The sequence below is a fragment of the Oncorhynchus mykiss genome, chromosome 10, assembly GCF_057628025.1.
Source record: "Oncorhynchus mykiss isolate SJ-2025 chromosome 10, ASM5762802v1, whole genome shotgun sequence".
In the NCBI taxonomy this organism is placed as follows: domain Eukaryota; kingdom Metazoa; phylum Chordata; class Actinopteri; order Salmoniformes; family Salmonidae; genus Oncorhynchus; species Oncorhynchus mykiss.
This window is the reverse complement of record NC_143031.1, coordinates 39030438-39046326: the sequence shown is the minus strand read 5'-3', so window position 1 is coordinate 39046326 and position 15889 is coordinate 39030438. Positions and strand designations below refer to the sequence as shown.

The window sequence follows — 15889 nt, the reverse complement described above, 5'->3', positions numbered from 1 at the left end:
GAAAAAGCATGTGCGAGCAAGGAGGCCTACAAACCTGACTCAATTTCACACCAGCTCTGTCAAGCTGTCAGGAGGAATGGGCCAAAATTCACCCACCTTATTGTGGGAATCTTGTGGAAGGCTACCCGAAATGTTTGACCCAAGTTAAACAATTTAAAGGCAATGCTGCCAAATACTAATTGTGTGTATGTAAACTTCTGACCCACTGGGAATGTGATGAAAGAAATAAAAGCTGAAAGAAATGATTCTCTCTACTATTATTCTGACATTTCACATTCTCAAAATAAAGTGGTTATTTTAACTCACCTAAAACAGGGACTTTTTACTAGGATTAAATGTCAGGAATTGTGCAAAACTGAGTTTAAATGTATTTGGCTAAGGTGTACGTAAACTTCGAACTTTAACTGTAATTAGCTTTAAATAAAATGTCAAAGCTGAAACTAACCATGAGAAAACCTCAAAAGAAGGGAAAATAATCTTGACAATTACATACAAAATGTATTGGATCAAACCCCTGATGAAAACGTTTTAAAACATGAACCAGCTATGTGACAGATTAGTGTGAGGTCTTCACAGTTACTGAACCACACACAGTAAATATTTGGGATCTCGTCCATTGTGATTCTACCCCAAACAAAATTCATAGTGATTCTCAATATTTTTCAGTTCAGTTCATTATGGCCAGCTTGAAATTGTTTTCATTAGGAAGTCTTAATTGTGACATTATGAAAGTTGTGAGTGACTAGCCTTCATTGTTGTAATCTGATTGAACGAGACCATCCAGTGCTGCTTTGGGAATCAGTGTTACTATGGTCATGTCAACACACTCCAAGAAGACTTCAAACAAAGACTGGTCTCTTTCAGCTAGAGTTATGAGAAGAAATGTTCTTAAGTACTGGGTTTTCCTCTGTCTGAACACAACAAACAGTATCTAGCCTCTTTAAACAATAGCCAAGATGTCTGTCATACGACTCATTGGGCTCTTTCTTCAAACTATGAAAATATATATTGCGAAAATGTTATTCTAACTACTCCCAAGCTCCAATTGTTCCCACAAAAGGCCAGAAACCAGAATTCCCTTATTGACTAAGCAATGGAATAAACCTCAAATAATTGCAGGATTGGCAATCAGCTGCACTTTGTTCTAGAGATGTTTTGATAACAGATTTTGAATTTGGGCTTAAGGACTCATACACATGGGGGAAGTTAATAAAAAAACACTCCAATAAGTGGATAAGAAATAAATCAAATCAAATAGACATGCAATACTCTAGGATGTAGACAGCCAATTCACATATTACATGGAGAATCAAATATAAATTAGTATATAAGGCCAGAAATAATAAAATAGGATTATGTGTCACTGAGTTTAAGAGTACATTAATATACCAGGGGAAAAGCATGTTCTCTTTCAGCTTTTACCTTGAAGCCCCCAAACATACAGTTCAAGACCACCACATTCTTGACCTCTCAGGAGAAATGTTAATGCAAGTTTGAGGCTCTCAGATTTTTTATTTTAATCACTAATCCCAAGTCATTTGGTCATCCTCGTGCAGACTCTAAGTCTTGGCCATGGATGACCGCAATGGTGTGAGTTTATAGTTGCCACGCTGATCACGGTGAAATAGCAGGTAGCAACAACCAGAAAGAAAGCCAGAGCTTGACACTTTGAGAGGTACTGGCTATTTACACCTTCACCTACTCACAGAATAGTGACTGGCAGCTAAAAGCTTCAGCTTTATAGAAGCCAATGTTTTGGCAGGTTGGCAAACTGAATCAATGGTAAAACACAGTCACTGGCAGTAACTCTTTGATAACTCCCAATATATTTAAACAACTAATATCAGCTGCCATATCACAATCCAATATGCAAGACATACTGTCATCAAGTGTGCACTCGCACCTACCTGCGAACTGGGAACTAATTATTTTATCATACAATCATAGAAAAATGCTTAGAATAATTGGCACAGGAAAGTAACATCAGACAATATTAGAATCTTAGCATATTGTATTCGTGTTGAAGAGTAGCCTACAAGGGCGATGCATGGTGAGAGTCCGTTTGAAAATCATCTGATTGATGATGAGATTTAAAAGATAAAACATATCTGTTGAAGTAATATAAATTATTTTTTAAATTTGTGCCTTTGCTTTTCCTGAAATAAAATTATTCTTCAGTGCAACATCTGTATGTAATCTAGTAAAGAATCAATTAATTTCCTTGTAGCTCATTTGAATAGTCTACATCAATTAGGACATAATTCATAATGAGTCAGATTATTTATCCTGGCATCTTGTAAAGTCGGCCACACACATAGTAAAGCCACAACATTGTGTGATGAGGCCAACTTGTTTCAGAGAATTTAGAATGTGTGGTCTACAACAATTACAACACTTGCATGTTCGCACAGCTACATGCAATTTAAATCCAAACATATCTAGGAACCTTCACTTTATTTACATCTTCATTAGTTTCAAAGTAGACCCAGGTGCAGATGTACATTTGATTAAATCTCCCAACACTGTCAAAAGTCAATTATTGACTTCTGAATATGCGTAGGTCACAAGATGGCCACTGAATATGCCCTCCACTATGTCAATGCTGCATAGTCTCTCGTATGTTCTTTAACTTCCTCTTTTATAGCAAAGCTCTTGTACCTTCTGCAGATACTACAAATCAAAAAGGGAACCCCCTGTTCCCTGTAATTTAGTTTTATAGCTCTCTAAAATTGGACTAAATCACAAAGAAAGACAAACTGAGATGTGCTCTGTAAAACATAAGTAATATAAGGCTTTCCAACATGACACGTTTGTTTTTTTTCTCCCCATAAGCCTAGCTGCACTGAAACTGACTTCAAACACTTTGCATATCAACAAAGGGCCTGGGACGTCTCAGACACGCCTTATCTCATCTAGTCCCAGTAATGTCTCACAGCTGCTTTCAGTAAGGCAGTCACGAAGGCCTTTGGACATTGCTCTGCGAGAATTGAAGATGCTGGCTCATCACAAATGACACTGTCATAATCCGCTGTCTCTGACATCAAAAGACAAAAGAGGACAAGAGATACAATTTGTGGAAAACATGAACTTTTCTCAAAATAAGATATTTATTTATGGATGTTTACTTTTGGGAAAGAGAATGTCATTGGGTTTTCAGAGAATCCTGGTCCATGAGACAAATCATTCATAACAATTTCATCTACTTTTGTTTTTGAAAGATCAATTAGCTTTCCCAAATCACTCTTATCAGAGAGCCTCACAGAAGAAGACTCTGGAGATGACAAAATGTTTTCTAACTGTTCTGTATTATTTTAAGGCAGTCTAACTGCATATGATCATCTAGTTGTTTCAAATAAAAACCTGGAATGTTTTCAACATCTTTAACAGAGGATCATGCTTTTTGTTGGCCCAGTGTTTTCTTAGTTTCAGTTTTTAATACCAGATTTTACAGGGTTCATTAAAAGTAACCCTCCCCCCTCCAAAATACACATTATTTTGAAGGCAAAGGCTTTTAAGGATTAAAGACACAGTAGAGGAATGAGTGCCTTAAGAACATGGGCCTTCATTTATATATAAAAAAAGAAGCATTAAGTGAGCATAGGTCATCATTACACAACGTTCCAGATTGATCACTTTCAACATGAACTAGGGTCGAATTGCTCCAACCGGTTTACTGAGATTTACCACCCAAACCCACTCCCTTTCCTGGTATAAATAACTGAGAGAAACCGGTAAATTATAATCAATTATTCATATGAACAGCATGACGTTACATGGAACTGTTAAATGACATGCGAAGTCTAAATCTGGCTTCTCTACAGGCCCTTGGCTTACTCTGCTATCTGCAGGATCACTCATCAACGCCCAGGGTGGGAACAGACAGCTCATCTCAGTATGGAGCGCAAAATACAATGCATGTATTATCTCATCATGGTAACTTTTTTCTTGTGAAAGGAAGGACTACATTTGCTGCAGCATAGCCTATGCTACAGTAATATAAGGACTGAATGCACGTCTAATTTACACATCTCCATCTGGCTTTAGGGGTCACCCTATTTTTCCATTGTAAAGATGCATTTTTTTAGTTGCATCTGCAGAGTTTTAAAACGGCCTATCACTCGAATATCGTTGCTTTAAATTAGTACGCACACGAGCACTCTCTCGCAGTCTTTCTATCAATTCCATTCCAATTGAATCCAAAATAGATAGGCATAATCCTGTACAATATATATATATATATATATATATATATATATATATATATATATATATATATATATATATATATGTCCTTGCCTACCTCTTTCAGGCAATACATTAAATGCAGTATTGGCCTTATATTTAGCTAATGAATGATTTGTTATGCATACGCTTCTAATTTAAAGCCTCGGTCTCTTGTGCAATACGCACCTGCGCTCCGCTAGCCTCTCTTCTTTAAAAAAACGCCCCTTAGCTCTGACTGTCCCAGGAAAAGCTAGACTACAAATAGCTTGCTGGACATCTTTTAAAGCATTTCTTATACAAATAGACTATTCGAAGAGGGATGCACGCTCTTGTTTGCTGAATGTTAAATACAGCAGCATACAGAACTCACAGGAGTTTGAAAGAAGAGAGAAGGTGCGACGGCGGTTGTCTATAGTAGTTATTTATTCAGACCCTATATTATTCAAGCATGTCATTACAATTATGAATTTAAGGAAAACGAAACTTATTTCAGTTAACTGTTGAAAGCAAGGAAGCAAAGAAGCAACAATAGAGAGAGAAAGGCGGTGGGCTAATACCAGTCGCACGACATTAGGGAAAATATTATGAGAGGTAGCCTATATTTCCGTCAGCCTACTAATTATAAAAATGTCAAATAGAACATATTACATGTCAAATTTTAAATCAAATTCACTAGCCTGTAATTGTAACTTTGTTGGCCGCATGTCCTGCACCAGCATCGCATGTTCGCTCCCAGCTTCATTGTTTGAGAGAGGTTCGTCATTCCAATCCATATAATACAGTATAATATATTTCCCCTAATTGGCTACAGTCCACACTCAAAAAGATTAGCCTATTGGAGCTTGTTTAATTTACTTACCCAAGAGAGCATAGCTACATGTTTGGGCTTTTATGTTTTTCTGTCAGGCGTAATGTGCGATAGCCTATAGATCATAGACCAGTATTGGATAACGGCACAGTCATTTGGGCTTTTTTTGGGCTTGGGATCATAAAATGTCTTTAATGTAGGGCTAATAAAATGTATTTAATGTATGCCTCATCAGGCTCAGGTAGCATCAGGCTTGAATTTTCATGCCGATCAAAGCTCTAATCAAATCCAGACATATATGCTTTAGAATGACACTTCCGGTTTTGGCTGCAAATACTGGGTTACCCGGAGAAAAGCGATTTATTCTCGGGGTGGAATATTTGTCAAATACCGGGAAATGATTCAACCCTAACATGAACCCATGATCAAATCTCAAGTCAAGTCCTAGCTGGTGCATGTTGATCTCCTGTGTTGAACAAGCTTGACATGACCTCATATGTAAAGGCTAAATAAAGTCTGATCTATTAGTCAGCTGAGGTAACACATTCATGCTCAGATCAGTACCAATCATGAAACCCCACAATATGTCTAGCTCAATTCGCTTAACATTCTTCTGTACCAAACTACAGTATGAACAGCGACCAATCAATTGACATTGAACCTAAAAATTGTAGCTCTCACACTTAAATAAATATCCACAAAGAGAATTCCAACAAATATCCCAACATCTTGGTGCTAGGTAGCTAAAAAGGTCACATCTTGCTTTGAGTGGCTTTTCGCCAAATTCTGAAAGCTTGTTCAATTCCCCATGCTGTGTTTTCTATTTGAACCTTCTAACCAAGGCTGTGGAGCACCTGTCAGTAATTTGGCAAATATGTTTTTCCACCTGCTACCTCGTCCCCCCCCCCCTATTTTTTCCTCCAAGTGCTCACCCTACCCTTCCTCCTGGGACAGTTTCTGTGTGTTGTGGCTTTAAAACAATTCCAATTTGGGGCAACCAGAAAACCACATGAAACATGTTTCATAAATGTGGCCCCACATCTGTTCTGCAGCAAGGTTGACAACATGCTTTCACTACTCCTCTATTATTCATACAGATGTAGGATCTTAATTTGATCAGGACAGGTTTAACTTGTACTGCATTTGGGGTTTTAAAAGGCTTCTGAAGTTGGTAATTTCCACTTAGAAATGTCAGAATTGATTTTCAGAAGGTTTTATGAATCCCTACAAAAATGTCCATTAATTATAATCCACATAATAATTGACATTTCCTGTTGCTATATGAGTATTTTCCTGCTGTAGCAAACTGGCTCAATTTAAGATCCTACATCTGTAGTTTCTTTCCAAACTCAAACCACTGAAACGATCTATGCTGAGAAAATGTAGACAATATGTATATTATTTATTTGAGTGATCTAATAGCAGTGTTCATAATTTACATTTTGGCTTCAGTACATTGTTATTATATGGATGCAAATATATATTAATCAAAGATAAACTTTAGCATTTATAATCAGTGTTGGTGCCATTCAATGTTTCGCATTACATGAACATCTATGGGTAATGCAATTAATACGCTAATAAACATTACAGTGCAGTTTAGGTTTATAATACATGCTGTATAGTGCCTTAGGTTGGATGTAGGTCCAGAAATTGGCCCAGGAAGTTGCAATGATCACTATCTGAGGGAGGTGGAGGGAGGATAGAAGGGTGGTGGTCTTGTGAGAATGAGATACATTTTGTTTTGAACAATTACCTCCATAATAATGTTAAGAATTTGGGAGGCTCATACATATTAACATCCATAAAGTAAGGCCTTTCAGAATTAATTTTACCTTCATTTAACTAGGCAAGTCAATTAAGAACAAATTCTTATTTTCAATAACAGCCTAGGAACAGTGGGTTAACTGCCTGTTCAGGGGCAGAACGACATTCTACCTTTATTTAACTAGGCAAGTCAATTAAGAACAAATTCTTATTTTCAATAACGGCCTAGGAACAGTGGGTTAACTGCCTGTTCAGGGGCAGAACGACAGATTTGTACCTTGTCAGCTCGGGGGTTTGAACTTGCAACCTTCCAATTACTAGTCCAACGCTCTAACCACTAGGCTACCCAATAATTTTTATTGAACCTTTATTTAACTGTATAATCATGTATAATCACTTCCTAATCTCTTTCCGCTCAGACTTGTTACATTTTAATGAATTGAGTCGCTGATGTGGTCTTCCTGTCTTTGCGGGCTATACTCGGCCTTGTCTCAGGATGGTGAGTTGGTGGTTGAAGATATCCCTCTAGTGATGTGGGGCTGTGCTTTGGCAAAGTGGGTGGGGTTATATCCTGCCTGTTTGGCCCTGTCCGGGGGTATCATTGGATGGGGCCACAGTGTCTCCTGACCCCTCCTGTCTCAGCCTCCAGTATTTATGCTGCAGTAGTTTGTGTCGGGGGGCTAGGGTCAGTCTGTTATATCTGGAGTATTTCTCCTGTCTTATCCTGTGTCCTGTGTGAATTTAATCTCTAATTCTTTCTTTCTTTCTCTCTCTCTCTCTCTCTCGGAGGACCTGAGCCCTAGGACCATGCCTCAGGACTACCTGGCATGATGACTCCTTGCTGTCCCCAGTCCACCTGGCCGTGCTGCTGCTCCAGTTTCAACTGTTCTGCCTGCGGCTATGGAACCCTGACCTGTTCACCGGACGTGCTACCTGTCCCAGACCTGCTGTTTTCAACTTTCTAGAGACAGCAGGAGCAGTAGAGATACTCTCAATGATCAGCTATGAAAAGCCAACTGACATTTACTCCCGAAGTGCCGACTTGTTGCACCCTCGACAACTACTGTGATTATTATTATTTGACCATGCTGGTCATTTATGAACATTTGAACATCTTGGCCATGTTCTGTTATAATCTCCACCCGGCACAGCCAGAAGAGGCCACCCCTCATAGCCTGGTTCATCTCTAGGTTTCTTCCTAGGTTTTGGCCTTTCTAGGGAGTTTTTCCTAGCCACTGTGCTTCTACACCTGCATTGCTTGCTGTTTGGGGTTTTAGGCTGGGTTTCTGTACAGCACTTTGAGATATCAGCTGATGTAAGAAGGGCTTTATAAATGCATTTGATTTGATTGGAATTAGGTAACAGTCTCAGAAAAAAAGGTACCGAATTGTACTTAAAGTGGTACAAACGCTTGTCACTGTCAACTTAAGCAACATTAACCTACATTATCACAGGATGTAATGCAACTAAATAGGAAAAATGCCAAGTGGTTTATGGTTTATTACCGGTATCGTCCCGTGTCAGTCAACAAGGTTTACCCTCGCTCTTTTGTTTGGGTTCAGCACAGTGTATACGCGTTTGTTTTGGGTGTATCCAAAACCCCTATTGTGTATTCCTGCGCCTGTCTCCAAAATCCTTTTTTTTTTTTTTTTTTACCAGCGTGAGAGTTTAATTTTCTTCCATATTGTTATAGTGTTCTTAACTATGAAGTTGTTAATGTTCTTAGATATATCCTTTGAAAATCAACACAAAGATTCTGGGGACAATATGCACCCATTGTTCCTCTTTAATGCATTTAACTATATGTCATAAGTTTTAGCAAAGGGGGCATTGAGTCTTCAATATTGGACAGGTATATCAGGAGATTATCTACAAATAAGTTTAGTTTATATTCATGTTTACCAATACTGATACCTGTTACGTTTGGGTCCTGTCTTTCTGCAAGCGGTTCAACTGCCACTGTAAACAGGAGGGGGGAGAGGGGAGAGGGGACATCCCTGTCTTGCGTCCCTTTCTAAAGCAATTTCACAGAGATAATGTATTATTTGTGTATATTTAGGACATTTATACAATATTTGAATGACATGTATTTCAGCTGAAAAGTTGAAAGCTTCCAACGTTTTGAATAGAAAATGTCATTCAAGACGGTCAAAAGCCTCTTCGGCTTTAACAGCCATTATTGATGAATCTATATCTTGTTTTTTTGCTTGTTGTATTACACTGAAACATGTTCTTGTATTTGTTTGTCTATTTTTAATAAACCCTGTTTGGTTGATATGTATCAAGTCTGTATCAAGTCTGGTAAGACTTTAGCCATTCTATTGCTTATAAGCTTTGTTATCATTTTATTGTCACAATTGATTACATTTATGGGTCTATAATCAGCAGGGTACTCTCCAGATTTTCCTGGTTTTAATTTAACTGAAATAACTGTTTGATACATGGAACTAGGAAGTACTGAATTTACATTTGTGTAAATAGAGGGCCTACTTTGTCCCAAAATGTTGAATAGAATTCTAAGGGAAAGCCATCCATTTACTGCTATATGATTGCTCAATATTAGTCTCATTCGAAAATAGTTGCATGTGATTTGGAACATACAGTTGAAGTATATTAGCTGCTGGTGGAGAGAAGGAGGAGGTTGAATGGGGTTGAAGTGTTGCAGTGGTGGTTCTGTGAAATACCCTGATATGATGAGTAACCTTGCCTGAGACCTGGAGACTTGCTTTAGTTCCCAAGGCTAATACCATTGCCTAGACTTTAGCTCTGTGGGCTAACACGGTCTTAAGTCATGACTCAGGTTAGAAACTGTTTGGTCGATCTAATTAGTAGCTCCAAGAGGGAGAAGCAATGAACGTGAGCTATTGTGTCCAGTTTCATGCAAGAGGTAAATCCCTTTATGATATAAAAAGCTTTCACCTTCAAAATAATACTCAACAGGAAACAATTTTAGCTTTCTTGACTCATTTCTTTAGTTAGCAGTAACTTTTAGTCTCTCCTCTGTTTTCTAAACATACCGAAAGGCACAAAATGTTTTGTTTGTATGGATAGCTTCCCATAAGAAAGAAAATAACATCTGTGTAACCACTAGCTACACCCTCAAGTTAATCTAAATAGATGCAGGTGCATATCATGGCAAACATAATTGACAATTAAGGTCATTCAAACATTCTTTCCTAACTCCCTTGCAAGCAGAACAAAACTTGTAATAGTCTTGACACCTGTCCCCAGTAACAACTATGGCCTGAGGCCCACTGTTCCTTTGAAATCATTCCAAATAACTCTATTAAAACCTACAGCTAAAATAAGCACATCGTTCTTGACCCACACATCTACAGTTCACCATCAGGAATGTTTACTTATGTTTTATGAGCTTCAGTGGTGGGTATTATTATAAAAGATTATGTAAAACGACAGTCCCTAACCTCTATAACTACAGTCCTCAGATTGAACCCTGACCATATCCCCTCTGGATGGTTCTTTGGTTCAGGTTGGGCCTTTGCTTGAATATATGATAATAAGGACCCAATGCAACTTACACTACAGACAAATAAACAATAGAAACAATACACACATCCGTAATCACATCTTTCACAGATATTTCCAAATATGGGGCCTAAATCATCTCTAAAGATCTCTCACTTCAAACATTTGCCTGTCTCTATTAACATTTACAGCCATGTGTACATTCTCCCACAAAGATACATTTTAATGGAGTTGAGTAATTGTGTGGATGTTATTAATTGCATGCACAATGTTGCTATTAAGGTAATATCCTGTAAGAAATCTCATACTCCAACAGAGCACACAGTTTGATTTAATAGTGATGTTGAGGGTTGGCACTGGATCTTTTGTGGAGCTAACTCTGCTAGCCAGAGATTTCACACTGAGCTCTGGAGACAAGCCACAATGCCTGGGGAAGTTGAAATGATGAAGCGGGGGGTCATTTACCTGCTTTAGCTAATTTACAATCTCATTTGGGATTTTTGAAGTGTTTATCTCTAAATAAACCTCTATGAATAAACCATCCACAGACCTACAAAAAACATAGTGACTGAACTTAAAAGCGGAGGATTTTTTTTAGATATGAGCAACCAGTTGTGCTGTGTAGTACTTTTGCAGTTCGTAGCAAGGTCAAAGACAACAATGTGGATTCTGGAGAATTCAGAGCGACATGATCACAAACAAACCAATAAACTTTTCTCATCTCATCTGATTATAACATAGATGAGGGCCAGATGGATCTTAAAGTTGCAGAATTGTTGGTGTAATTTATGTGTAATTGAAAGGCATCCACTTAGTCTCATTTTACTGCCATGATGTTTCTGTGCAGCTGTATTTTTAACATGGCTGATCATGCTTCTGACCATATTTTCTAAACCAAGCACATTTGGCAGAGCCATCTTACACCCCAGTCTCAGACAGGTGGGAGCATTCTCTCTCCCATGCTGTCAATCCACAGGCTTAAAGAATAGCTGACAAGAGAACTTTAGCTCCTTTTAGGATTTGATTCCAGTAACAACTCAAATGGCAACAGGTTTTTTCTGAAGTCAATTAAGAAATTGTAAGGCATTATAATATGCCAATGCATTAAAATGTGAGAGTGGGTTGTTCATTCTTGGAGGGGATGTGTGGAATCTTACTGTGCCACATGCTGATGACATGCAGGCATTATTCTCTACTGTAGATGTCTGCTCGTCTCAACATGCACCATCAGGTCACTTAAACCATACACTCACTATTCAAATCCTCGCTAAACCACTTTGGAAAAAAGACTTTCACCAAAAGCATTATTAACCATTATCCATCTCAAGCAACAATAAACAATTGGGCACCTCAACCTGAAACTATGCTCTGTATAGCTATACTGCCAACATGCAACTAGACTGTATCATAATAAAACAAAGCCTAAGTAGTCCTTATCTGAGAAACACTACAGTATACAGTATACTGTATTATTGTGTCTGATCAAGGACAAATTAAAGTTTCTAACTGATGGCAGTAAATATTCATCATACACATCCTTTCATCGGAATTGACAGAAATTGCCACATGTTGTTTCAACATCCCACAAGTGAAAATAATTTGGTGTGGGCTACACTTTGGTCCTCTTATGTGTATTTATATGAATTCTTACTAAATGTTAATATATGTTTAGTGTTATTACGCTATTAAAGAGCCGATAATTAACCTACCTGTGGCTGTAGATCAGTTGGGTAGCTGATATCCAACAGCTGGAATACTGGAGAATATCGGTCATTCATATCGTCTGCGGCCGGTGACACTGTCTCCTCTCTGTTCTTCTGGAGAATCTCGCGTTTCACCTCCGATCTCAGGTCCAAATAACAGAAAAGCGTTACTAGATGCAATGAAAGGGATAAGACGAAGAATCCCAGGAAGATTTGACAGTTATTACAATGTTTCCTGCAAATGCAAGTAGTCTCTTTCAAGTCAATCTCCTCTATGTGTGCAAACTTTTCAGACATAGATTTAGGTGCCATGTCTAAATACTCTTTCAGTCGTTGCTAATTCAGCATACTAGGCTTTTGTCTATGATGCTATGGCCCTAACCTGAGCTGTCTGATGCTCAAACGTTCGCACATCGACAGTTATCTCCATCCACATCAAGGCAGGGGGACGGTACAGTAACCCCCACTGATACCGTAATTTAAAGCAATCCTTGTCGAAAGATCCGCCCCTCTTGTATCTGATTGGGCTGCGCCTATCACGTGCCACTCCATTGAAAACTACAGCGACGAATGCTGTCCGGGTCGTGTGGCTTGATGGATCAGCCAAAACCAGAACAACCCATCACTGGCCACATCACGTCATTTCAATGTTGAAATGTGGAACATATTTGCTTGAGACCTTGATCAATGAGATTTCAACCTTTATTTACACACTCATAAAGGACATACAGAGTTCGTTGAATTCCTAAAGTGTTATCACTATGCCTTAGAAGAACCATCTAAAAGTCCAACAAAATTCCAATGGGTGGCGCAGTGGTCTCCGGTAGGGATAACCTTGTCTCTTGCAGCGCACCCTAACTAAGGTCGCCAGGTGCACGGTGTTTCCTTCGACACATTGGTGCGGCTGGCTTCCGGGTTGGATGCGCGCTGTGTTAAGAAGCAGTGTGGCTTGGTTGGGTTGTGTATCGGAGGACCCATGACTTTCGACCTTCTTCTCTCCCGAGCCCATACGGGAGTTGTAGCGATGAGACAAGATAAGTAGCTACTAACAATTGGATACAATTGGATACCACGAAAAAAGGGTCATACACATTTTTTTTAAATGTAAAAAAAAAAGGTCAGATTTTTGGTTTAGTTGTCATCTAAATGTTTATCACTGGGCATTCAACCATTTAAAAGCACAACAAAGTTCAAATGGGAATATGCCAGATATTTTGTATTTATACAACAATTTAGAGCTCTATTCAATCTGTATAACTGAAGTGTTACAGAAAGCAAAATATAAATGTAAAGGCAATTTCCGATTGTACCGACATATGCAACATTTACCGTGAATGCACTAACGAGGGAAAATTGCCTTTAAATTTCAATCACTCTGTAACGCTGAACTTCCGCGATATGAATTGAATAGAGCCCTTAATGCGTTATCAGGGGCATCATGCACCCCCAAAATCTGAAGGGACACAAGAGTAGAGTACATGAGGATGGCTGTTCCGGTGTTCCGGACACCATCTGGAAGTTGGAGAATTTAGAATTTTTCAAACACCTGAAGCATCTTTTTCCTGTAATCGAGAGCAATAATCATGATGCTTAACTTTAAATAAATAAATACAACTTTTTTTTTTGCATGTCTAAGCATACCTCTTGAGCTCTCTGTATCTTCCTGACTGTTTATTTAAAATTGTATTTTTTTTGTGCATCTTTTCTAAAATCTGGGATAAATATGAAAAGGAATGTGAGTCTTATTCAATACATTTAGTAATTGCTTGCTTTTCAAAAGGCTAACAACCTTGCCAGCAGGCATGCCAGCTAATATAGCTACTCTAACTTGATTGATAGACTGAAATGGATTCTTTGTAGCTAGTTATGCGATTATGAGATTGGGAATCTGTCTGGGCTAGCTAAAGTCAAATGAATAAAATTGTACTTTTTGGAGAAATGTCCTCTGGTCTGATGAACATCTCAAGACATCAGTCAGGAAGTTAAAGCTTGGTCGCAAATGGGTCTTCCAAATGGTCAATGACCCCAAGCATACTTCCAAAGTTGTTGCAAAACTGCTTAAGGACAACAAAGTCAAGGTATTGGAGTGGCCATCACAAAGCCCTGATCTCAATCCTATAGAATATTTGTGGGCAGAACTGAAAAAGCATGTGCGAGCAAGGAGGCCTACAAACCTGCTGTCAGGAGAAATGGGCCAAAATTCCCCCAACTTATTATGGGAAGCTTGTGGAAGGCTACCCAAAACGTTTGATCCAAGTTAAACAATTTAAAGCAATGCTACCAAATACTAACTGAGTGTATGTAAACTTCTGACCCACTGGGAATGTGATGAAAGAAATAAAAGCTGAAATAAATCATTCTCTCTATTATTATACTGACATTTCACATTCTTAAAATAAAGTGGTGATCCTAACTGACCTAATACAGGGAATTTTTACTAGGATTAAATGTCAGGAATTGTGAAAAACTGAGTTTAAATGTATGTAAACTTCCGACTTCAACTATATATATATATATATATATATATATATATATATATATATATATATATACAGTGCACTCAGAAAGTTTTCAGACTTTTCCCACATTGTTTTACGTTAAAGCCTTATTCAAAATTGATTAAATAAATGTTTTTCTCATCAATCTACACACAATACCCCATAATGACAAAGCAAAAACCGTTTTAAGATTTTTTTTGCAAATATATTAAAATGACAAAAACAGAAATATCTTATTTACATAAGTAGTCAGAACCCTTTGCTATCAGACTAGAAATTGAGCTCAGGTGCATCCTGTTTCCATTGATCATCCTTGAAATGTTTCTTCAACTTGATTGGAATCCACCTGTGGTAAATTCAATTGATTGGACATGATTTGGAAAGGCATACACCAGTCTATATAATGTCCCACAGTTGACACTGTATATCAGAGCAAGAAACAAGCCATGGTGTTAAAGGAATTGTCCGTAAAGCTCAGAGACAGGATTGTGCAGCATTGAAGATCCCCAAGAACACAGTGTCCTCCATCATTCTTGTAAGTTTGGAACCACCAAGTCTCTTCCAAGAGCAGGCCGTCTGGCCAAACTGATAAATCGGAGGAGAATGTCCTTGGTCAGGGAGGTGGTCACTCTGACAGATGTCCAGAGTTCCTCTGTGGAGATGGGAGAACCTTCCAGAAGGACAATCATCTCTGCAGCACTGCACCAATCAGGCCTTTTATGGTAGAGTGGCCAGACGGAAGACAATCCTCAGTAAAAGGAACATGACAGCCTGCTTGGAGTTTGCCAAAAAGCACCTAAAGACTCTCAGACCATGAGAAACAAGATTCTCTGGTCTGATGAAACCAAGATTGAACTTTTTGGCCTGAATGGTACGCGTCACATCTGGAGGAAACCTGGCACCATCCCTACGGTGAAGCATGGTGGTGGCATCATGCGGTGGGGATGTTTTTCAGTGGCAGGGACTGAGAGACTAGTCAGGATCGAGGGAAAGATGAATGGAGCAAAGTACAGAGAGATCCTTGATGAAAACCTGCTCCAGAGCGCTCAGGACCTCAGACTGGGTCGAAGGTTCCCCTTCAAACAGGACAATGACCCTAAGCACACAGCCAAGACAACGCAGGAGTGGCTTCGGGACAAGTCTCTGAATGTTCTTGAGTTGCCCAGCCAGAGCCCGGACTTGAACCTGATCGAACATCTCTGGAGAGACCTAAAAATAGCTGTGCAGCAACGCTCCCCATCCAACCTGACAGAGCTTGAGAGGATCTGCAGAGAAGAATGGGAGAAACTGCCCAAATACAGGTGTGCCAAGCTTGTAGCGTCATACCCAAGAAGACATATCCAAGAAGGCTGTAGTCACTGCGAAAGGTGCTTCAACAAAGTACTGAGTAAAGGGAACTGAAT

General features: G+C 38.8%; 1 protein-coding gene across 4 annotated transcripts in view; it reads right to left on the bottom strand.

The window, feature by feature from the left end:
- The window catches only part of LOC110533846 (uncharacterized), a 62259-nt gene extending 49751 nt beyond the window's left edge, over positions 1–12508 (bottom strand). For all 4 annotated transcript variants that reach the window (XM_021618387.3, XM_021618388.3, XM_021618389.3 and 1 more), the window contains exon 1: positions 11995–12508. In XM_021618387.3, the coding sequence (XP_021474062.1) occupies positions 11995–12300 (306 nt within the window). In that variant the 5' untranslated portion in view covers positions 12301–12508. The remainder of the gene's footprint in view (positions 1–11994) is intronic.
- Positions 12509–15889: the final 3381 nt, after the last annotated feature.